General features: G+C 38.8%; 1 protein-coding gene across 1 annotated transcript; it reads right to left on the reverse strand.

Annotated features, from left to right (window-relative positions):
• Positions 1-5,039: 5,039 nt before the first annotated feature.
• Positions 5,040-10,777, reverse strand: TwdlT (TweedleT). The gene is made up of 2 exons (XM_083134904.1): positions 10,693-10,777; positions 5,040-6,257 (listed from the first exon to the last, which is right to left on the reverse strand). The coding sequence occupies exons 1-2, from the start codon at positions 10,705-10,707 to the stop codon at positions 5,418-5,420; spliced, it is 855 nt and encodes a 284-aa protein (XP_082991030.1). The 5' UTR covers positions 10,708-10,777; the 3' UTR covers positions 5,040-5,417.
• Between the last annotated feature and the right edge of the window lie 14,135 nt (positions 10,778-24,912).

Below are 24,912 nucleotides of genomic sequence, written 5' to 3' on the forward strand. Positions count from 1 at the left end.
CTGTTGCGGACATTAAAACACACCCATGCCCTCGCCGGGACCCGAACCCGAGACCTCCGGATCAAAGCGAGTTGAGACGAACACCCAACACGCTCGGCTACCGAGGCCGGCATAAAACTGTTATGTTGGCCTCTTAATGTAAATACATAGCCTACTTTTAAATAAAAATGTTAATTGTTATCTAAAAAACAAATGCGCAGACACACGTTTTTCATGTTACATTTCATTTGCATGACGAATATAAAAGCTGCTTAAGAACTGCTATACGAAGACGTAATTTTTATTTTTAAAAAAGGGAGGGAGTGGGTCATTCATTCATTTATTTCAGTGATCAGAGCCCCCCAATAATTTTGACAAGTCGGCGTCCCTGATGCTACGTATTGCCATGTGTGAAATGCAATTAAATATGGGCTTTGTATTAAACATTTATAGTTTATAGGTGACCAATGAGGTTGTAACACCAAAGCACATTTATTCTGTACACTTTGCTTTTAAAGTGACACTTGTTTCTGCGTTTTCCACAAATTAATTCAATGTTACAAATCATTTTTATAAAAAAACAAAAAAAAAACGGTTCTATTGTGTAGAGTATACACTGTTAATGTAAAATTTATAATTTTCTATCATAGTCAGCCCATTAATTTTCAAAAACGAGAACGCAACCGTTTTTCATGAAATTTGAATATTTTATCATGCATAAATAATGATCATAAATTGCAGTTTTGGGTGAAATAAACGTATTTAAAAAAAATCTGAATCATTAAAATTAGGGTAATGTAATAGCCGTTAATTTTTTTAAAACGATCATCGTCATTTTTACGGTGGGAGCGAATATTGATGGTCTCGAATCGTCTCTTCTCCTGTAAATGTTTACAGTGCATATATTTTCTCTTTGCATATTGTTAAGAACATCTCCTTACGTCTAATAAGACATTAGCGATACTACAGCTCAAAGTAAAAATGTTCACCCTGTGCGACGTTTCAAATTAACCCCTTGGGTGGGGTGGAGAATACGAAGGATTCCCCTTAAAAAGCAGGTTCTGCTGTAACTCAGTACACAAAATAATAATGACAGCGTCTCAGTCTCAAGATGATGTAACGCATATCAACGAAATTTAACAATTCACGTTGTACGGTATACTTAAATTCCAGAACTCGTCAAGTCCTCACAGAAATATAGGCATTATTTATTTATAATAATTGAAATGCGGGTAAGTCAAAATTAGGCAAACACCAAAATGTACTTAAAGCGCATGAAGTGAAAACCATCCGTCTTAAAACGGCGATTATCAAAGGGTGGGACGCGAAAATTCACAAAATGGGGAACCATGAACATATACAAACCAGGCATATGTTTGAAACATTTTAATAATATTATTTATTTATCTAAAATAACTATAAAAAGTGCAATACAAACTGCAATAGTATCTATTTTATTACAAAGGGACAGATTTATTACAGATTTTAATATTTATTTACATTTATTACACATTTTATTTATTGTAAGATTTAATGAGAAATATAGGCTTCTTCACTTTTGCACAATTGTTCATTAGGGAGGAATAGCAGACAAACACGTCTGTAATTCTTGAATTCCAGGCAGAAATCGCTCGTTCATTATTTTATATGTTGACCAATGCGGAGAATCCCTGTTCGCACAAGTAGGTTGTTGAAAACTGTAGTAGTGCAGATAGGGCATGTTCTGATAACACTGAGAACTCTTATTTTGCCAAAATCCAGAACTGAAGTACTGTTATTTACCTAAATTTGATTTTGAAAGTTCGATCAGCCAACCTTTCTTCTTCTTGCAATGATAAGTGTTTTGTGCCTTCTGTAATAACCGCAAAGGGATTGTGGAGCCAGTGCTATTCATTCACATTGAGGGAAGGAAAGTATTGTTGTATATTACTTTTTATACAATGTGTGTAATATGACATTAATCATAGCTGCTGTTACATGTCAAATCAATAGCTAAACTTATCACTTTTATTACCATACTTCATGCCCCACTGAAATTTTCTGATGAACACATGTTAATTTATTTTTACTATTTTAGACATTACTTGGCGCTATTCCAAAACAATGTATAGGAAAGCAATATGAGAGATATTTAAAACATGATAACTTCAAGGCACATAAAGAGAAATGAAACTAGATGACAGCACTGGTGTTATCGTGAAAATTCTGCATACATTGTAGTGGTGCCACGGCCCTCTTTTCTATTTAAAATTTTGTATGCAATCTAGGTGACGATAGGGTGGTTCATCTATTGATCTAACACATAATATAAATTGTATTATGAATGTTTTATTACGCATCTTATGCACTTTTAAGATGGTTGTGCCAAAAATAATGAGTCGAGAGGCAGAGAGGAGTATATATTTTCTAGGAGTAGGCACGTAGCCAGTGGGTGGGGTTTGGGGGCTGAAGCCCCCCCAAATCCTATAAATGTTTCGTTGGAAATAGTGTAAAGTGGTAATTAATTCTACTCCCTTAGCAGGATTTAATATTTTGTACATTAAGTTGTAATATATTGAAAAATTCATCTCCTGGGCTTCTACCCCTCACTTTTCCGCCTTTAGATGGCGGCTGCTGATAAGGGATGACCCACCTCCCCTGAATCTGGCTGCGGGGCTGGAGAGAACAAAATTTTAAGCTAAAATTGAATTTATTTATCTAGTTTTTTTTGCAGGGTGGCTAAGAATAGAAGACTGGGCGATGTCGGCTCCCCTGACCCCCACTTGCACCGCTGGCTCATTTTGAAACAAATGAAGATAATGAGAGCGGATGAGGTGGCTCAGTCGGTAACGCGTCTAACTACCATGCTAAAGGTCCCGGGTTCGATCCCCGGCCGGTTCAAATCCGGGAACTTTTATAACGTTGGAAGCGGCCCCGGCGCCCACCCAGTGTCGAATAACATGGGTACCTGGGGGAAACCCCGGGGAGTAAAGGCGATCAGGGGCGTGATGCTGATCACATCACCCCCACTCACGACCGGATCAAGAAAGTGTGGGGCGTTACCCCCACACTCCCTATACGCCTTCATGGCGTGGTGCTATGCACAGGGGAGCACTTTACTTTTTTTTTGGGATATTTTCTTGAAATTTATTTTATAAATTTTCCCCTTTCCACTGAAAATACAGAAAGTTGAATTTAAGTTGGCAGAGATACGTATATGGTGATATACACCAAATAGGCGGGAATGGATGTAACACATGGCTAAGACGATTTGATAATACTGTGAACGTTAGAACTGGTTACAATTTAGCAAAAGGGGAAAGGACACACTGTATCCTTGTGGATATAACTCCAAAACAACAATATATGTTTAACATATTGCATAGCACGTAAGGATGTAGCTTGAATACAGCGTGCAGTAAAAGTTATTGGAAGCATAATAAGATGGAATATAAAAGGATGCTGCTGCTTCCAACATGAAATGCCCTGAACATTACATTACAGTTGTATGTTACTTATCTTTGGAATTCGTTCCTTCATTTTCTTTATTTTGTCAACTGTTTATTTTGCCAGAGACACCAGTATCAGAATGTCAAATGGATAGACTAGCCTGTAGATTGTCAACCTAGCAAGGAGCTTCACAAATAATCAACCTGTCAACACTCTAGCAATACCCATGGCAACGACTGTGTTCTGAAGTACAAACTTTATTTCACTGAAATAGCTGTGTTTGTTACAAAGTTATAGCGAATTTAAATGTGGAAAGGACTTTAAGAGAACCCTGTATTATTTCCTAATTTATCCACTTCATGCAAAGAATCCATAGATCTACGTGCACTCGTGTTGAAAGTGTTTTAGTATTAACTCTCCATGTTGGCTTGTACTATTCGAAAATTACCATTTGATCAAACTTGTCATTTTTAATAATATCTGTGTGTGTCAATGTCAAATAAATTTTGTGAATATTACTTGAATTAAATAAACTTGATAAAGTTTGCTAGCGTTTTGACTAACGTTGTAGAAGAGTGAATTAAAATAACCAAAATAGAAATAAGCAAGTTATGTTGCAGGATGAAAAACAACTAATAAAGTAAATTCAAGTTTCCAGAATTCCTTTGTGCTCCACGAATTCTATCTTTCTAATTACATGCCTAAACCAAAAACGCGTGGGTAAAAGTTAAGTTTGGAATATCTGCAAATTTAAATCGTACAGACGTACTAGGTAGTTTTACTGATAGAGGATACAATATTATAAAGCCAATTTCTTCAGGTGTCCTAGTGTTTCTATGGATGCAAAATTGCTTATTCCAGCTCTCTGGTACATACACAGCTCGTATAATTGATATTAGCCGATACAATTCAATGAGGTAATTATATTTTTGATTTGGTTTTATATTATTTTGATGTTTTAAGAAGAAAATGTAGAAATTGTACTTACTCGTCGGAGTTATGTCATACAGTTTCACAAAAACCAGTTGCAATGGACTTCTTGTAATTGATGGATTATTCGCTTATGTTGATCTCAGAAATCTTTATATGCATTGTTATCTTGGCGATAAGTTTGCATTAATAGAACATTTTGCATTATTTTGTGGTTCTCTTTTTGAATAAGCATCATGAAACTTCTAAACATGTGTAACTTATTTTTCTTAAGGGCATTCATCATATTCTATGGTTCCGAACACCTTGGATTGAGACTGTCAATCTCGACAGAGTTGTGACTGCTGAAACAAGACGTTTTCGGGGAAACAATATTTGTTTCGGGTTATCTGTCAATTAACTGGCTAACATTTCAAGAGTTAAGGTCATTTCTCATCTTCCGTGAATTTCCCAAAGATAAAAGCTACTACAAAAGCTTGTTGTTACTTCCAGAAACCATCAATGTGCTAAAACAAGAAACCTTTTTCGACATATGATACATCAAATGAGATAATTGCCACACTCATTCCCAGCTTGATAGGTGCATGTTTCACAGAAAGTTTCCTTAGACTGTGGTACTTTGATCCAATTGAACTATTCTTGTTAACACATAGAGAATTCAATCGGGTGGTTTAATAAAGGAATATAACAAATTTATAAAGTAATTTTTATATTTTATATTTTCTGCAAAAATTATATTACAAAACATATTTTTCCTTTTTTAAAAAAAGAGAATTATCATACAAAAAAATTCGAGCTGTGCTGGAGCGCCACAGCTGAGGGAGGGAGAAATGAGAGTTTCTGTTCACGTAGTCCCTCTGGAAAGCCGCGTTGTCAAAAATTTACCCGTAGTTCAGCCGCTTGCAGTCTGGTCGCTTCTGGACGCCATCGCAGGTTTCCTACCCTACCGCTGCCGCAGGGGCACCTAGCGATGGCCAGGCCTCTTAACTGAAACAAAGAATCGTTCTCCCGCTTCGTCATCCTCGTCGACGAAGAAGAAAGCCGTAAGAAGCGCCAGTGTTGAAAGACTTGAGAGATGCTTAGTAAGGTCCTCCGCCGCCACCAGACGGTGCTGGTGCTCCGTAGGAATCGGATGGGCCCGACCCTCCTCCGCCACCACTTGGGTATCCGCCGGCGCCACCACCTCCGCCGCCACCGCCGCCACCGCCACCGTGGCCGCCGCCGATGCCGGCACCGCTGCCGAATCCGCCGCCGCCGCCGCCCTTCGTCTTGTACCTGATGAAGTAGACTTCAGGTTTGGATGGTCTGGTCGGTGCGGGCGTCGGGATGGAGATTGCTGGACCTTCCTCTGGTTTCTTGACCAAGACGTAGATGAGGGTCTTCTGCTCTGCGGGCGGTGCGAATGCGGGAATGTCTGGTGCGGTGGGTGTGGGTGGGGTGGGTGCCTTGATGAACACGATCTTGTAGTGCTTCTGAGCTGCCGGTGCCGGACCGATCGGCCTTCGCGGTCTGCTGACCTGTGGCTCTGGTGGTGGGACGTGGACGTAGATGTGCTTCTGGATCAGGGCACCTCCGCCTCCGCCGCCGCCGCCGCCGAATCCACCTCCGCTTCCTCCTCCGAATCCACTTCCTCCTCCGAAACCGCCGCCGCCTCCGAAACCACCTCCGCTTCCCCCTCCGAATCCGCTTCCTCCTCCGAAACCGCCACCGCCGCCGTGGCCTCTTCCGCCGCCGCCACCTCCGAATCCACCGCCGCCACCTCCGAATCCGCCACCGCCTCCTCCGAAACCGCCGCCTGGAGCTCCGTACGAGCTAGACACTCCGCCGCCACCTCCTCCTCCTGATGGAGCACCGTACTGGCTGCTTGGGTAACCCGCTTCGGGTCGCGCGGAGGCTAACGCCCAAAGGGACGCTACGAGCTGCAATGCACAAGACAGGTGTGACTTTATTCATCAAAACTTTAGAATATTGAGTGGAATCCCAATTTTACATCCCCGGAACCTGTCCTCTGGAAAACGTAAAATTGAGGTTTCACTGTATTTTTTTTTTTAACAAAAGATCTCTGGTCTGGACACTTAAAGACAAAAGATGCATCTACCAAATTACACATTAAATACTAATTGAGATCGTTGCTAGCCCCTCTCTCTCCCCTCCTGGTAATTGCGAAGTTGTATTCAAAAGACTTATCTTTGTTCGCAAGTGTATATTTTCAATATATCAAAAATTAATATCCCTACTGAGATAGGGAACAATAACATTGTAATGTCGCATCGTTGCTACTGTCAACTTGCTAACCTGCTCCTTTCTGGCATTAAGCAAATAGTGTCAATGTTCAGTTCGATCTACTAGAATCTCTTGGTGAATAGTACACATACGATACAATCCCCAATCTATGAATTAGTCCCAGACCCTTGGTACAGTCACGGACAGTTCTGAGTTGTAACGATTCTATTGAAAGTCAATGAGATCCTTACAACCTAGAAGTGTCAGTGACTGTACAAGCTCATATGGTTGTTATTGTATTTCCCAGAAAGTAATTACATGAACGTTAGAAACTCCAGAGGGATAAAAAGAGAGAAGAAAGGGAAAGAGAATAGAGGTAAATGAAAGGGAGTATAAGTTGAGAAAGAGGAATTACAGATAGAATGTCACAAAGAATATGAGGAGGAAAGAAGGAAAGAATTGGAGAAGAATAAGATAAAAAAAAGTGATACAGAAACACAGAAATAAGAGAAAGATACAAAGAAGAGAAGAAAAGAGAATCAGACAAAGAAAGAGAGAACAAAGGGTAAGAAAGAAAGACGGAATCTCAGTAGCTTTGACGAAAATACTTCTCCCACCCTTGAACATACTTGATAGAAATTCTCCGGCAACGCCGCTGCCGCTCTTCCTTCTTCTCTCTGCCCTTTGTGGTGGAGGGAGAGAGAACCAGAGGAAGAGAAATATTCTGATTCCCGCGAGATTTCATTCATCCGCTGAACAGAGTGTTTTTATACGACAAAGATCAAACGGATAACGGTTCGAGCTACCACTTTCACTTCTCTTCCACCAAATCAAACGGTGCAACCTTTAACGTTCCCATTGTCTGCAGGCGAGGGAAGTCGTTAATTATCAATCCACGCGGCGACGTCATTCGAAGGGGGAATTTCCGACGTAAACTTGACTCGGTAGGAAATCTCACACACAGGGCATCCAGGACTTTCTCCGCTTTTCAATGGTGAGGAAATGAATCGCAAGAAGGAACGAAAGAGCGCGGTGACTTTAAAGGTGCACGGCTACCAGTGGATCCCAACGCCTGAGGAGAAAACAGTACGGTTCCGAGTGAAATGCATTTCTCCGTTTGCGAGAGTGGGCGGGGATATGCACTCGTGACCTCGTTATGAAGAAAAGGTGCTCTTTGCTCCGACATAGAACGTGAGACACGTTTCTGTTTCATCCTAAGAACATTATTGTGTGTCTAACAGCAGAACGAACACGTTATGCGGTGCTTTGAAACGCATTTTCTTGAGAAGGTGGCAGAGAAAGAACATTTGCTTCATTTTCATTCTGACATCTAATCAGTAGCTACCTTTATGTGTCCCATCAACTAAATTTATAACTATTGCGTATTATTTAATGAAATAAAAGTTACGCTTCTCATAGCACATTGTGATAGTTGTATTGTTTATGCACACGTCCTAACCGAGACTGTACCCATATTCCCCTTGGAATCCTAGCCTGAACCAAGAATAGAACCTAAATGATCTTGTTGTTGTTGTTGATTTGGTGTTTTAAATCCTCTTTATGCACAGTAAGGATAATCGGGACTGGACTTACAGTTCAAAGTGGGATCAGAACCACTATGAGCCTCCACCGGGTATCGAACCCGGGACCCCTTGATTACAAGGCGACGACGCTACCACTGCGCCATAGGCGAGGCCCATCTTAAATGATCTTGACGAGGCTGTTTATCACTTACATATTTATTCCACAGGCTAATTTAGCCCATAAATAATGCGTTTGTAAATACTTTTACAAATGTCAAACAGCCAATAGACAAATCTATGACAATATATTGAAAATTACTGCCATGTAAATTTTACCTTGACCTTCGATAGAAAAGGAGGTAAAATTTAGTATACATTAGAATACCAAATGAAAATACTATTTACAAGATTTAAATATACAAACAAACAAATTTTAAAAACTATTCGTGAAGGATAAGGATATATATAAATAAATCTACATATTTAGATCTATACTAATTATAGTATATCAAAAATATTAACTATAACCTCAGTCCTTGGGTAACATTAAGAAATAGCTTTTAAAAGATATTATTAAAAAGTGTCTCTTGAGTATAACTGCGTAGCCAGTAATCATCTTGTCACATCCATTGCATAGTAGCCTAGTTCGGCGGCATAATATATCTTACCAGTTCTGTGGTAATGAACTCTTTTATATTAATTTTAACATGCAATATGAATTCGTAATTTCTATATAATTTAGACTGCTTAATGAACTAATTAAATGCTACAATGATTCCAATATGCATATAGCTGATATAAGACATTTAAAACTGAAGTGAATTTAATTGCTTGTTAACGACACATCGAAATTAGTCTAATACTTCTTATGAGAAATGTTACTCGGAACAAATTACAACAGTGAAAACTAACATGTCTACCAATGATATTGCTTTGTGTAAGCTACAAATTAATACAAGATAATACAGTTTACTAGCTTCCATGATCGGAGTGATAATTTAAAATTTAATATACTTTGCTCGAAATTATCTTTTCAAATTTCTTCGTGGAAAAATAAGGTGTGTCGAAGTTAATTTCATTCTTGTGTGACCTTCTCTAAATTTCTATTTATAAAGTTTCTGTACTTTTAGTATGAAATAGATACAATAATAAATAAGGAAAGAAATATGTAAGACCATGACGCTACCTATAAATAGTGCAAGTTTCGTTTCAATTACATTCTTTAGTACAAGAGCAATTCTATAATAGCTTCAAGTTTAGAAAAGCTATAACTATGTGAAAATTGTTCTTTTGAAATCTGGCATGATTGGCATTTTTAGAAATGTTCTTTATATATATATATATATATATATATATATATATATATATATATATATAAGTTACTATTTACAGTGTTTCTTTAGTCAAAGATAATGTCCGTTTTGGGCTGAAATCCCAATGTTATTCGTCTGGTCAATGTTGGATAGCTGCGCTCAGTTAGCTAGGTTAAAAACTGATCTACTCAAATTTTCGAAAAATGCTACAAACCGTAACATATTTGGGAATATGCTTCGACTGTTAGCAAAAACCATGCGCCAGCAATTTCGTAGATCAAGAATGTATGAAGTACTAGCGGCAAGAAGTCCACCGTTCTGCCCTGCAAATTGCATGGCAAAGCACTAGTGCATATTTGGGTGACTGTCAAAAGTAATTAGCATACAGTAATTATTTTTTGAGTGTTACAAGATCCAAGATAGACGTGCTAGTTATTTTCGCTCCTTTGGAACGAAACTAATGGGTTGCTGTTTTCCGCTGCCGGTTTTGGGGGTGATAATTTGATATTTGCGTTGTGCTAGGGTAAATGAATAGTTACAAGGGTATGAATGACGATGCGGTAAAGCTAATGACAGTGAAATTTGCTTTCCATAGATGTAAAAACTTGCTCATGTTAAGGTTTTGAACAAGGGCAGTCTATTGAGGATAAAGGTCTGTTAGAAGGCTTTTCGTGTAGATGCGTTTTCAGGGCGTCGATTCCCATTGTTGAAGACAAAGAAATTCTACTTGTAGAGTTCTTTTGATTCCACTTTATGCATAGGCGCAGTTTAAAGTGACATTCGGGGCCTCCACCGGGTTACGAACCCGTGACTCCTTGATTACAAGGCAGGGACGTTACCACTACGCCACCAGAGAGGCCCCCATCTGCTTTCTGAGACAAAAGTGGATGGTGTATTGACAAAATGATAGGATTTTCCCGCTCTAAAGGTCCCATAACCATCCTTGCCAATGCAGAAGCGGGAAATTGCATTTTTTGGAGAGGGTGAGATAATTTGGTCCTCTGGGCAATGTCTCTCCAGTAGCTTCTGAGCCGTCTCAGACGGGTCCTTTGTCTTAACACATCGGGTAAGGGACAGGAAAATTATATCAGTCCACGGTTGAAAAATTTAGCACTGTAATGTCCTTGACTGATGTAAAGCAAGTGCGGCTGTGTAGCTTAGTCCTCACAGCGCTTCTCTGGAAGAACCACTCCACAAGTCCTCGGCGCACAAAAAAGCACATTGTCTCTCACATAACACTAGCGGTATTATCGTCACAGAACAATAACGGTCGCACTAAAGAGCTTGTGACTTACCACAAGAAATCTCATTGTCGCTTGTGCCACTGTCGTCCTCCGATGTTACCTTATGATAGTCCCAGCGGACACTGATGCCTTCATCCGAGATGCGAGGCTTTTTAAGCAACCCGGGATCAAGTCAACGACCAAAATCTAGGGTTGACATAGAGGGGGTACGAAAGAAAGAAGAAAAACCTTTCTCTTCCCTTCGGTGCCTCCCCTCCACCTCACACCTCGAACCAAGTCCCTTCTCTCCGAAGGCGAAGTGAAATGGAAAGTCGATGTTTCTCAGAGAGATTCCAAACGTTAAACAAAATGCGGCTTTTGTAACCCACTCCCACAGGACAGTACCATCACTTTATGCGTTGTCTTCCTCCCCCTCCCCCCCTCTGAGCTCATTTCCCATTCACCCACGAGACGGAACCTTTTACTTTGATGCAGGATTGCCACGCGGAGGAAATAAAAATCCCAGTCAGTCACTTCACACGGAGGAGAGTTGTCTGTGGCTGGATTCTCCGGGTCGTGGAGTGTTTGGCTTTCGCGAGGAGCGTCGGCTGCCGCTGTTCGAACACTTCTCCACACACTCCACGCGTCTTCAGCACATTATTGCCCTCTACGATTCAACGATCTTAAATGGCAATGTTGTTTGTCTTTTCGGTAAAAAATGTTTTAATGTTGTTTCTAATACGCTTGATTAAATGACATCACTCTTATTAATACTTTGAACAATTGACGTCAAGCATCGATTAGTCAAGTACTCTTCATGATGTTAATTACTTTTGTCGTGTCAACACTTCGGTTATTTACGCAGTAAATTACTAAAAAAAAGATTGTTTTAAGTCCACTTCATGCTCCGATAAGCTCGTTGAGACTTTACCTACAGTTGCAAGTACATTCTGAACCACTCTGAAATGTGCCTCCACAGGGAATCGAACCTGAGATCCCTTTGGTTTGGTTAATGATTTTAATTCGCTTTTCTGCCACTTTTGACTAATCGCGACGATGAGGATGGGTGATGATATGATGCAGGGACACGCACTAAGAACACCCATGACGAGGTCGGGATTCGAACCCAAGACTCCTGGTGTCGTATCGCGCTGTGGAACCGAAGACTCCAAATGGCTTATTATACATAAAAAAATCCCATACGCTAAAGGGGTATGAGCATAAACAAGGCCGATAAATCATACATTAAATAAAAAGTGCTAAAAATGGAATGCATGATTGTACTTCTAGTGGTCAAAGAATAGCCGCCAACCTCCAAGGCACAGTTAACAACAATGCTACAATTCGATCCACATGTTATTATTATTATCATGATACTTTAGATTTTACTACAGATGTTAAAAAGCTTCCCATCAACAGAGACTAATTGCACCTTAGAGTAATTTTGAGTTCGGCAACTGTTAAAAATATACATATTGTTTCAAACCTGAGTTTGTGAGAATTAGGAAAAAGAATACATAAAGGAAAAAGTAATACTTCAGTCGGTCCTAAGTGTAATTATGAATCCTTAGTTAAGATTTTACTAACGGCATTGGTATGACTAAATTGTGATATAGTGGAAATATCTAAATCCGATCAGTTCAGTCGATGTGACTGACATTACTCATTTAATAAAACAAATAGCAAAAATTATGTTTATGATAGCTGATAATATAAATAAATTTCTGTTAATTAATATTTCGCCACAGTAAAAACCGAAATGAATTAGCTGAAAAGTAGCGTATAAAATGTAGAAACTACAGCTTGACCAAGATAAGAATATCCCCTGTGGCGCTGTAGTCGCATGGCTCACAGGCATGAGAGAAAGGTAAGCAAGAGTTCGCGAGTTTGCAGGGGGCATTCCTATCTTGGTTAAGCTGTAGGTTAATATTTAATGGTTTCATATTATATCAATTAAACCACAAAATGAATATTTCGTTGGGAGACTATTACAAATTATAAAGACGGGATTTTTATGTTAAAGATGATACAACATAAACGTCGTGAATCAAACATCCCCCTAAATTTCAAGATTTTCGATTATTTAAGTGCGTAAATGTTATAATAGAATATAAGAATGACTACGTACATAAGTTTATTAATGATTTCAAATCTGAAAACAAAATTAAAGAAACGGTTGTGCTAGATATCCACTCATTGGTGTTTTGAGATTTCACAAAGGATAATTATCAACTTTTTATTATTATTCTATTCTTGATAATGTTATTACTTAATGTATCAACGATCTGGGACGATCCGCTCCCACAAAAGTTCCTGCCGACTCCCATACTAGGAAGCTGTTTTGGATCCATATTTGAAGACTAAAATTGGTAAACGCTGTAAGTGCCACAATAATTCAAACACCGTTTCGCACGTTAAACTGTGAAATGTGCCATGCTTTATAATGTGGTAAACGTGAAATGTAGCTGGTAGCCCTCTAAGTAGTTCAAAGGGCGTGTAAAGAGGCACTAGTGTGAACGTTCTTACGAGCTGATGTGCTGAACGATGCGATTTCCCAACACTTTCGCTTTTGGCACTTACAACGTTTACCATTTTTAGTCCCCATTTACATCCTATCCTAAGTTAGATTCTAATGATCTGGAGATGACTACAAAGATTAGTTCGGAATTCTAAATGAGAACTTCTGTCGTTTGAAAGAAAATTAATCATACATACTATCAAAGCTTCAGAGCTGAAGTTGGTATATTAGCATGTAAAGACAAAATACCTCCTTTGCTATGTTCATACTCTCTTTTATTCTAGCCAAGGGAATGAAGGACAAAACACAAACGATACTCGAACATGAAAAATCTGAAGACATGTCAATCACATTACACGACCAAACCATTGAATTTTATTTGACAACCGTATAATTCCAGTAAAGATAATTCAGTTCTCAAAATTGACAGCCGGAACAAGCGCACTAACAATATACATTGTTGTTTGGAACAACCAATAGATAAGGTGTTGACAACATTACGTAACAATTGAGCAGTCTTTGTTGCATCAAGGACACGGTTGGTTGGCTTCTGATGAAGAGGCAGCCTTTTACAATTCACTTGTGATCGTTGAAAGGAGGGCAGAGCCAAGTCCTGTTATAAGGTTAATGATATCGAAGGCTATGGATTGCTTCCGGTTCTGCGGTTTCCACGTTCGAATGGGATGTATTGACAAATAGAGATTTAGCCTCTTATAGAGTGTCAGGGTAACCGAGATTCTTTGTGCTCTGACAATAGCCGTTAACAGAGAGCATCGTGTTGAATTGGGAATGAGAAGCAGCATGGTCTCACGGATAGTGTAGCGATCTGTGAAACGAGATTTCTGGGTTAGAATCCTGGGCATTAATGCTGTGGTTATCTCTTCTACCTTTCTTTCTTGGTTCTTTTATCACACTTGCGTTAATCGACTATGAGGATGAATGAGGAACTGATGAAATAGATGAAACAACAACAATGACACATCCATAACTCAGCAAGGGTACCAATCTGGGAGCTCTGGTTTCGTAGCGCTTTGTGTTCACCAGATCTTTCATCGACCGCATCTTCAGTCTTCGAGATTTGCCTGGAAGAAAATGGAAAGCCAATGCATGTCTACCCTTCCCATGCGTGAGATTACCCTTAGGTAATAGTATATAAGAGAATCCAAACTGAAATATAAAGTTTTAAATAATGTTTTGCTTTTTACCTGTAAGGTCCCCTAAAAATACTGTGATAATACGTAGACAATACTCATAATACAATTCATATACGTACCCGTTGTATGATTTCTATTTCTGTTTGTAATTTCGCTCATTTTAGCACCCTCTTGAGCAGAATTGGTTTCTATCAAATCCAACATTCCTGTCCGAGTCGCCAACCTGTGGATTGAACAATATTTTGAATCCATTTTATTTCAAAGTTTTTTAAAAAAGGAACTAAGTTAGAAATGACACTTCTCCATTATCTGATATTTAAGATAATGATATGTCCACAGTTGTTTCGCCCATTCTCAATCTGAGTCATGATATATTAATTCTTGTTACGATGAATCCACAAACTTGGCAACTCAACACAAAAATAAAAACTTACCTATCGGATGAAATTACACTGTACACTTGTGATCTGGTCTCAATGCATTTAATAATCTTAATTTCATTCGTGCAAGTACATAAAATACTGGACCGCAAAGAATCTGATCTTAGAAAACGGTAGACATTTTATAAACTTTTTCACAAGTCTATCTGTAGCCTTTCATGGATGTTTGTGAAGCGTTTACCTCAGTTGTGCTCCATACGTCTAACTGTACAAACATTGAAGAATATTTATAATTCCCACAGGTGAAAATATCAAAACGAGTAAATCGAGTACGTTTCCTGCTGACAGCTGAATAATCATTTAAGCAATATAGTCTCAGAACCCACGTCGCAGCTTACTCTTTTAAATTAAGGAATTACAAAATGCTGTTATCATTGGATCTTTCAATTTGGAAGGGGAGGTATTGACCTGTTTACGTATTGGGTTATTTACTACCGCAGTAGGCGTACTGTTATGTGTACAGCAAAGATTTGGATGAATGGTTTCAATTTGAGTTTTTGATCTGAGTCCACTTTATGTACAGAAAGGCTAATCGGGACTGAACCTAAACTTTAAAGTGGAATCCGAACAACCATGTGTCTCAACCGAGTATCAAGACGATGAAGCTACCACTGCGCCATTGGGGAGGATGAATGGTGTCCACGAAGATGATCAAAGGACAACAAACAAAAGGAACGAGGGTGTCATCACCAGAAGGTGAGTGTGGCCCAGATAGCCTGCCTGCATGAAATTTACACATTCGTGTACAGTAAAGTACAGAACGAGGGAAATGAGAAATACTGAAAGAAATTGAAATGGGAAAGTAATTCAGAATAGAAGAGAAATTGATGTAAGAGAGAGACGGAGGAAAAGACAGAATGAAATATATATTGTGAAACAGAAAGAGAGGAAAGAAGGAAAGGAAAAGAGATGAGTAGATAGAGGGAAAAGATAGAGGAGGGAAGAAAGAAAGTGATAGAAAACAGAAGAAAAGAGAGAAACAAAGTAGGAACAGGTGTGTGAAGGAAGAAAGAGAATTGGAGAGAGAAGAAAGAAAGAGGTGGAAACAGAGGAAGAAAGAGAGCGAAAGGGGAGAGAAACAAAGTAGAAAAGAATGCGAGAAAAAGAGAAAGAAAGATATGAATGGACAGAGAAACAGAGGAGTAAAGAATGGCAGAGAGGAGAAAGAAAGACAGAAAACACAGGAAGAAAGAGAGAGAGATAACAGTATGAAGGAGTGTGAGGAAAGGAGAAAGGAAGAAAGAGATAAGTGGATATAGATCCAGAGAATGAAAGAGGGGAGAGAGAAGAAAGAAAGAAAAGCAGAAGAGAGAATGTGTACATAGAGATACTGAGAGAAACAAAAGATATAGAGCAAGAGAAGTGAAAAGGAAAGGGAAACGGCATAAGAAATAAGGTGATAAAGAAGAATTAAGAGACAAAAATAGAGAAAGAAAAAGAAGAACAATATACGGAGGCAGGTCCACTGAAGTGTAAAGGACCAAGTCTTGCACTGACTCCAGATTCTCAATGAGGTAGTTGTTCTATCACTGATGGATTTATCAACGTTGAGTCTTTTTACCGATCAATACATGATAATTCAAGAAAATACACGCATCCCTAGGTGGAGTTAAGTCATCGACTTACGATTTCTCCAACTAGAGTCCTTCCATCATCGTCGTGATTAGACTATAAAGAGGTAGAAAAGTGACGTAAAATATGAAATTCTTCAAATATTATCTTAATCTCAATATTGACCATAGGACTTGTATGTTCCTTGAATTCACTTTGTACGATAGTAAGTATATCTTAAACTTATGAAATAATAACTGATATTGTGAAACAAATGTACTACCATTAAATTTCCGTTGGTATTAAATGAAAATAAGTTCGAGTGAATAGTAGTTGTAAAGTTATGGGGTAGAACAAGCATTTGAAAATATCCTGAGATCTACAAGGGAGAAAATAAAGTTGAAATAAGATAATTAGAAATTTATATTGTTGAGGATCTAGAGAGAATTTTTGAAATGTATTTTTCTTTAGTTTCTGATTTTTACGTCGATTTTATACCTCCTTAGGCTAATCACGACGTTGAGTATGGTATTAACGAAGAAGTACTCACGTAGGAAAGTCCATGTCCATTCCAGAGCTTGAAACACGAATAGGAACTTGTAAAAAGATATCAGTTCTAACTGTTCCTCAACTCACATGTGACATATACAGCTTTTAACTGTATTTTTACGGTAGTGCAATATCGGAATATCGTTTGGCATGCACGATTAGAAAGTCTTAAACCAGGGTGCTTGGCCCTGTGTAATTATGACCAGTAAATCCCAGTGCATTCACATTCTAAGCAGGAAGCACCTGAGAAGACGGCTCCGATCACCTCTAGAACTGTGATTGAATGACAGATCCGCACTAGAACCTCGACAGAAGAAAGCTTGCATTTAATTCAATTAATGTGGGAGCGATTTCCCCCGTTGGGATCGTGTTTCATTTGGTCAAAACTTCATCGTCACCACTTGCTGTAACGTTCACGAATTTCTCGTCGTGACCTGCCTGTCACCGGGTACTTAATCAGAAGGAACCACATCAAAGGCAACGCGAGTTGTTGCCTCTTTAGGAGGTCAAATATCAACTCCAGTCTGTAGTATATCCACGACACGCACCCGATACTTCACGTAAGTGCCACACTTGTCAACATACTCTTACCTTATGGTAACGCATCCAAACGTCAACGTCACTTCAATGCATTACACCCCAGTAAATGCATCTTGGAGGCCAACGAGGCTCTGGCGCCCGGACCCACGGCCAGGATAATCCTTTCTGGGGTCGTGTTGTCCTGTGTTTGTCCTTGTGTGTGCTGAGTGACACTTTACAGCCAATGCTTTTAACCCAGGTAAGGGCATGTTAGTCCTCAGAGATATTATAGTTTTAGTTCATGTTCAGTAATGAATGAATGTATTAGTTTTAAAAATTGAGTAAGGAAGTTTTAAACAAACATATTTTATTTTCTTGTAAGGGGACTGTCCTGGACAAAAATAGCATATGTACTGATGTGCACATACTATAAAACTCAATTAATCAATCATACTTTTCCTTAGCTGCATCTCTTTTACTTTACAATTTCTTAGTAGTCTTTAAAAGGTCAATACATTTACTGTTAATTTTTAACAAGGTATAAATCATAAAAATCTTTCATAGATTTCCATACAGATGAAACAGTTTGACTAAGAAAGTGCGTAATAGACGAAACTACTGTTGTGACACGTTGTGTCTGTGTGTATAAAGTGTCGAAAGACATTGATTTTTCCATGACTCCGGAAGCAAGGTACTGCACGGGTGCCCTCCCACAAGGCCAATGGCGCGTCGCCCCAGATCATGTCATAATATACATAAACCATTTAATTACAACAGCGTATCTACTAGTATCATATTACTGACAGTCACTTTCTTTAGCTTGACTGAACACTTTAATTGATCTGCTCCTTCCCCCCCCAAATAAATTATTTATTTTCTTCGTCTAAAGAATTGTACGTGATGAACACAGTAGCAAGGGATTGATTGATTGATTGATTTGGCGTTTTTAGTCCACTTTATGCACAGTAAGGTTAATCGGGACTGGGCCTACAGTTTAAAGTGGGGTCTGTACCTCCACCGGGTATCGAACCCGGAATCCCTCAGTAGCAAAGGAGACTTGGAACAAACTAAAGTAATGCATTACTAAGAAAATGCAGTATATTCTCATTTGCCTCATCGCAAATATTGCTGCATGGTGCTATGATGTAAATGTTTTTCCATACATATTTTAGGAAATATATACATGTTGAATGTTATATTATTATTTTAAGGAAAATATCCGGGCCTCCACATTTGATGACGCGTCACTGTACAGAATGTACAAATTGTAGACTCAAAAGTACTGATTTGGCAACACTATGTACCACCCCAATGGAATTCAGCTTTGCCGCGTACATAAAATCATCAGACGAACGAGAAGAGATTCTTGAGTCAAGAAATTCGTGACTACTGGCATCCCTGTTTTTCTGTGCGCTTACTTATGTGGGTCGCGATGACAGCAAACGCAAATTCCTGTCACTTTTTATTCATGACTGCCTTCTGGTTCTCTCTCTTAGTCCTTTTTTCCCTGCTTAACGAATCGTTCCATAGTGCTCAAAGAACAAGCAGTTCATTACACCTCATGATCTGGGTGAAAGAACGGAGAGAATGGGGGGGGAGGTAAGGGCTTATTTGTGATCTTAACGACTCCAAAAGCTTGAAGAAACTCACTCCGTCGTCGTTGGGTGTGAAAATTGTCATCAGAGAACTGGGCAACCAAAAAAAGAAAAGTGTAACAGAGAGTTTAAAAAAATAAGAGAGTGTTACACTAAGTGAACCTTTTCGTAAACAAACAACAGTTATTTAATATGTTGGCCATGAAGACGCCAAGGAATGTTTCCTCCAAAAGTACTTTTTCATTCACTTCACGGCGATGCTTCTGTCTGTGTGTACTGCGATACCCGAAGTTGACTTCCATTGCCTCCACTAGTTTATCCACAAAATGTTTTTCTTTGTTTGGAATACTCACCCACTAATATTAATCAATATTTTGATTTTGTAATATTAATTACTACAGTATTCAAGCATCGGTATCGGTGAGTTTATCGCTATCGGTTCAAAGTGGTATCGGCTCAGCCCTAATCTAATATAGATAGGCATGCAGTACATACACACATATAAATTTGAATTTGAATTAAAATGTTTTGGGTAAGTCAGAACTACATAATTTGTATTCATGTCCAGATATTATTAGAATAATTAAATCAAGAAGACTTAGATGGGCAGGCCATGTGGCACGAATGGGAGAGGAAAGAGGAGTTTACAGGATTCTTGTTGGGAAACCTGATGGTAAGAGACCTATAGGAAGGCCAAGACGAAGATGGAGGGACAACGTTGAGATGGACCTAAGGGAAATCGGTAGGGATGGAAAAGAGTATATAGAACTTGCTCAAGATAGGGAAAGATGGAAGGCCTGTGTTGCTGCAGCCATGAACCTTCGGGTTTAAGAAGGCTAGGGAGTTAGTTAGTTAGTTAGGGTGAGTCAGCACTGAGGCTATTTTGCACCCGTCACACTATACGGGGTCCAGCCCCTATCATAACAAAAATAAAAGCGTGTCTGAAAACTAAAACTTCCTTACCTTGGTTAAAAGCTGAGGCTAAAAAGGGCGCTCAGCACAAATAAGGACAAAACACAGGACGACACAGAATTATACTAGCCATGGAGCTAGTCGCCAGAGCCTTGTTAGTCTGCAGTCCAGGGTACACATAAATATTTATATATATATATATATATATATATATATATATATACACACACACACACACACACACACGTATATATACATACTCTCGGGTTCGAATCTCGGCCTGGGCATGGATGTTTCTTTGTGAGTGTCCCTTCATTAATTTCATCATATCATCACCTATCCACATCTTCGTGATTAGCCAAAAGTGGCAGAAAAGCGAAGTAAAATAGACCAAATCAACCAATCAATATACACATACATACACACAGTACATGTGTGTATTACAAAGGACGAGGTATTTTAGAAATATAGACAAGCTTTATTTTCATCACTACCTGGTAAAAGGTAAAATTCCCTGTGCGTTTTGCACCATGCCATGAGGCATATAGGGGGATATGTGGGTGGGTAGTGTCCAACACATTCTATCGATCTTGGACAACTCGACCTGTATTATGTATATTTATTATTTTATTTCAATTTCTGCTTATCGTGGCGATGAGGATGCAATTGTGGTTACATGAAATACATGAGAAAGGACTGGACTCGGACATAGAGATGGCACTAAATCCCTTTAGTCAGAAATATGTGACCCAATATTGCCCACTTAACTGTGAAAATATTATATAAATCTATGTCCATACATTTTGTCCTTTAAATTAACAATTCAAAGCAGAAATTACTGTGCGAAACACAGTAACATCCAAAGCGATACAGAGTAGAAGGGATTGTTTAACGCTCAAAACATGTGCAGAGATTAATCGATACCTGAAATTTAAATGGGATAGTAAACTACTGATAGAACTTTAGACTTGTAGATTATAGAAAAATAGAAATATAAGAACTACATGAAGTAGACAGATATAATATGATGTTGCAAAAGAAAATCACAAGCACTGTATTTCAACAAAAATGTGTTCTCAGTTGGTTCATCCAATGTGATGCACCAATAAAGATACTCTAGCGTATGTGCTACCAAATGTACTTCAAGAAAAAATAAATTAATTCTCTCCAAAATTTGTATGTATGTGTGCAGTGGCGGCGATTGGGTGCCAAAACTGTAGGGGGGGGGGGCAAAGACAGTTTACTTTCTCTTTATAGATAAGGTTTAGCATAGTGCGGGAGCAAAAGTGCAAAAGTGGGGTGGCACTTGCCCACCCCCTCGCCGCCACTGTATGTGTGTGTGATTGTTATATATAAGAAGATTTTCGCTAGCATCAGTAGTGGATATCGTGGTTAAGTGTTCCTACTAACTTAATACCAACATCAAATATTCGTTCAGTACTCATGAGAAAAAAAAAAATACCTCCCATTTAAATTTCACATTGCTCGGGTGACAAGTAAATTGTGTATAAATTTATTACACATCTTTTGCACAAAATGCGAAATATCGTGTGTACTCCTGAAATAAACATGTCAAAATGTAAAGATATATTGCATCAGTGTGATGCGGTAGGTTATAGAGGAAGAAACTGTTTAACTGTCTTAATAATTCTCCATTATAATTTCGTTTTATTTGCTTGTTTGTGTAGTAAAAAATAGCAAAATTTCGCGAGCGCGGAAAAGATATGCCGGTATTTCTCAAGCACAGAATAACGAAGTCTCTTTTTATAACCCTGAGAGAAGTAGCAGCCATTAAGACATAACAAGAGTAGTAAAAATGAAAACGATCTACCCACAGACACACATTTCTACCAACCATCTCGCAAATGTTACTGTGATGTTAAGTGCCTTGCTGCTTAGTTTGACGCTTATACGCGTAAGACACCAGTTTTAGTGTTAGTTGTCATTACCTTCCTCTGTTCTAAATGTCACCATCACAGGTTCCTATTTGGTTGTTTATCTGTGACTGCAGATTATGCGCGGAAGAACTACGGAATTTTTCTCACTGCAAGGCATTCATTCCGTATTGTTATAAATTGAAATAATTTCTAGACCCAACGGTGTTGTGACGAATGATATAAAGGATTATCGGTCAGAATATCTGTGTAACCAGCCTAAGTCAGATCATATTCAGAAATTTGTTTAGGATATTGAAAGTGTTACATTCTATCGTCTTCTTTGCATATTTCGTACATTAGGGTGATTTTTCAACTTTGTTGGTTTAATTATGCAATTGAGGATCGATGGATGAAACCGATGCTAGGAGAAACACGTGCCCAGGCAGGGCCGGATTAAGGTGGGTGCTATTGATGCTGCAGCATTAGGCCCATCCCTGAAATAGGTCCAGATGAAAACAGACGAGAATTTTCCAAAAGCTGAACAGTTTTCTTTTGCTGTATTTACCTGAAAATAAATCTTAGAATTAAATTTGGAGCCCCAATTTCGGACTCCTAGACACAGCGTTACTTATTATACAGTTACTATTATTGTTTGCGCTGTGACGTAACTATAACGTCATTGTGTTTATTGTTCACCGAAGATTTCAAGCATCAGGCCCAATTTCGTCTTAATCCGGCCCTGTCCCCAGGACGAAATTCGAACCCAAAACCTTAAATAACAAGATCGTGAATAGACCGACAATGTGTTCCACACAAAGGTATATTTATCTTCATCATTATGGATGAAACAAAGACATGAGCTTTCAATTTTGTTTTAATATTACATCTTTGTCGGCCTTATGAGTGAGCCAACACCAGAAGAAGTAAAGGGTGGTGCAAAAGTAACATGGTTGCAATTACCCAAAAGTGGGAGAAAAGTGAAGTAAAATAATCTAATTAATTCAATGAATCAAAAATTTACTCCCCTATGGAATGGGCTCTCGTTTGGTATTTCGTTTTACAAGTGTCAAACAGAATAGTATGCACGGCGCAAAAACGTGCAAAAAAAAATATGATTATTTTCCTTAAGAAAATACTTCAGTTGTGTTAGCGAGAATATCGAACAAAATATTGCAATGAAACAGAGCTTGATGAGAAAACAATTAACGTTTTACCAAATCGACAAAATGCGAGATTCTAGGGACGTGAAAACACCCACATCATTAAATGTCATTACATACACAAGAAGTTACAGTATAGTGTTTATTTATATATATAGTGTTAAAGTATCATTACAGTTATTCATGAGCAAAATCTCATCGGGCCGTAGTTTTTCAAAATGAAAATGAACAAATATCTGTTACTGGTGTAAGCTATCGACAAATGATTTAGGTTTTTCTGAATGTCTGGAACTGTAGAACACAGTCTGTTCAATATGTGGTTTAAACAGGACAAGCGACGGCGAATACAGCCAGAGGAACAATAAGACTTCCAAAGAACTTCTGCAATGTCAATGCATTCAACAGCTCCAGACTTCTTTTTCATGAGGTTATTTAAAAGAGAATGTGGTCTGTGAAGCGGAATGTGGTGGAATGATAAAAAAGAAACATTGCTGTTAATTTGTACTGGTTTAGGAAACTTGCAACGATAATTGGTCAGCACGATGAAACGGCTTCTGCAAACGGTTGGCACCGTGCTATCCATAAGAAAAAAAAGCACGTGGTAAACTGAAAGAACATTGTCGTGACGCATGCGCGAGTTCTCAAAAACCCTCGAGATGCTTGTGATCAAGATAAACCCTATACAAATGGATGTCGTGATTGTTCTACATTGCGTGCTGCAGGTTTCGATGGAAGGCGTGAAAATGGCGGTGGAGGAAAGTTGTTAATGAACATCAAGCTGACGAAAAGCATCCGCAAAATCAGGTTTGTAATCCACCCACAGGGGCGAAGGAGCAGAAAGAGATCGAAAGTTTTATTTCCGTCTGTTACGGAGGGAGCTGATGTTTTCCGGTGAATCTCGTCAAGTCGCGCTTCAACGGCAAGCAAGAGTTATCGAGTCTTGCGTAACGCAGGTTCCCAATTTGCACCCGCAGCAACACTCTGTTGGTCATCTGCATTGCTTATCGTTTGCGTAATGAGGCGAAACCCCTTTTCTCACTCTCCTCATAATTTTCACTACTGTCTAATAGGCAACCACACTGTACACGTGCGCTACTCGGAAAGGAAAGGGAACCAAATTATTATTTCCGTATGGGCTCATTCTCAGAGATCGCGATAATCACGAAATGATAGAGAAATGCTTGAGTTTACTTAATGCTCACGAATTAAGAGATATTGACAAACAATCGCGATCCTAAATGTGAAATATGAACAGAATTGCGATCACGAACGTTTCGTTTTCTTTTCGTGTGTTTTTTTTCTTTAACGTATTACATCCTGGACCGCATTCTTGCAGAGTAACGAGGGTCTGGCGTAAGTATAATTCTCTGTTGAGCTTGTGTTGTGTGCTGCTCTTATGTGTTTGTTATTTGTGATTGTCCTTTAGTCATTTCCAACTTATTATTATCATTATTCATTTTCATCTTCGCGATTAGCGAAAGGGGCAGAAATGTAAAGCAAAATACATTAAATCAATAAATTAATGCATTTTAAAATTTTACTTTATTTACATCTACATGGCTGATTTTTTTAAGTTTGGCACACTACTGCTAAGAAAAAAGTGTTATGTCAGCTTGAGTTGCACTATGAACATGAACACAAACAATATTGGCTTCTGCCAATTTACAAAAGTGATTCTCACACCGTCACCTAGTGTGCGCGATTGGTCTTTTCATGAACACAAGACCCCATTACGAAAAGTATTGAGCCTTTAATACCAGTTATCTTCTTAGTGGATCGCAGCGTTCATATGAGTAAACACATCAGTTGCAAGATAATTCTATTTCCAGCAGTGCCGGATCTACAAGCCGCAAAATCCCGCAGTGAGGTGGGACCCGAAGACAAGTAAGCCTTTAGGGAGGCCTCTGCCACTGACATATAGAGGGTTCGCGTATGTGAAAAATGAACGTAGTACCTCAGGGGTACAGAAACGAATACAATGTATATAGGTAAAGTTAAAATTCACATAGCACCCTGC

This window comes from Lepisma saccharinum, chromosome 14, assembly GCF_977018435.1.
Source record: "Lepisma saccharinum chromosome 14, izLepSacc3.1, whole genome shotgun sequence".
NCBI lineage: Eukaryota > Metazoa > Arthropoda > Insecta > Zygentoma > Lepismatidae > Lepisma > Lepisma saccharinum.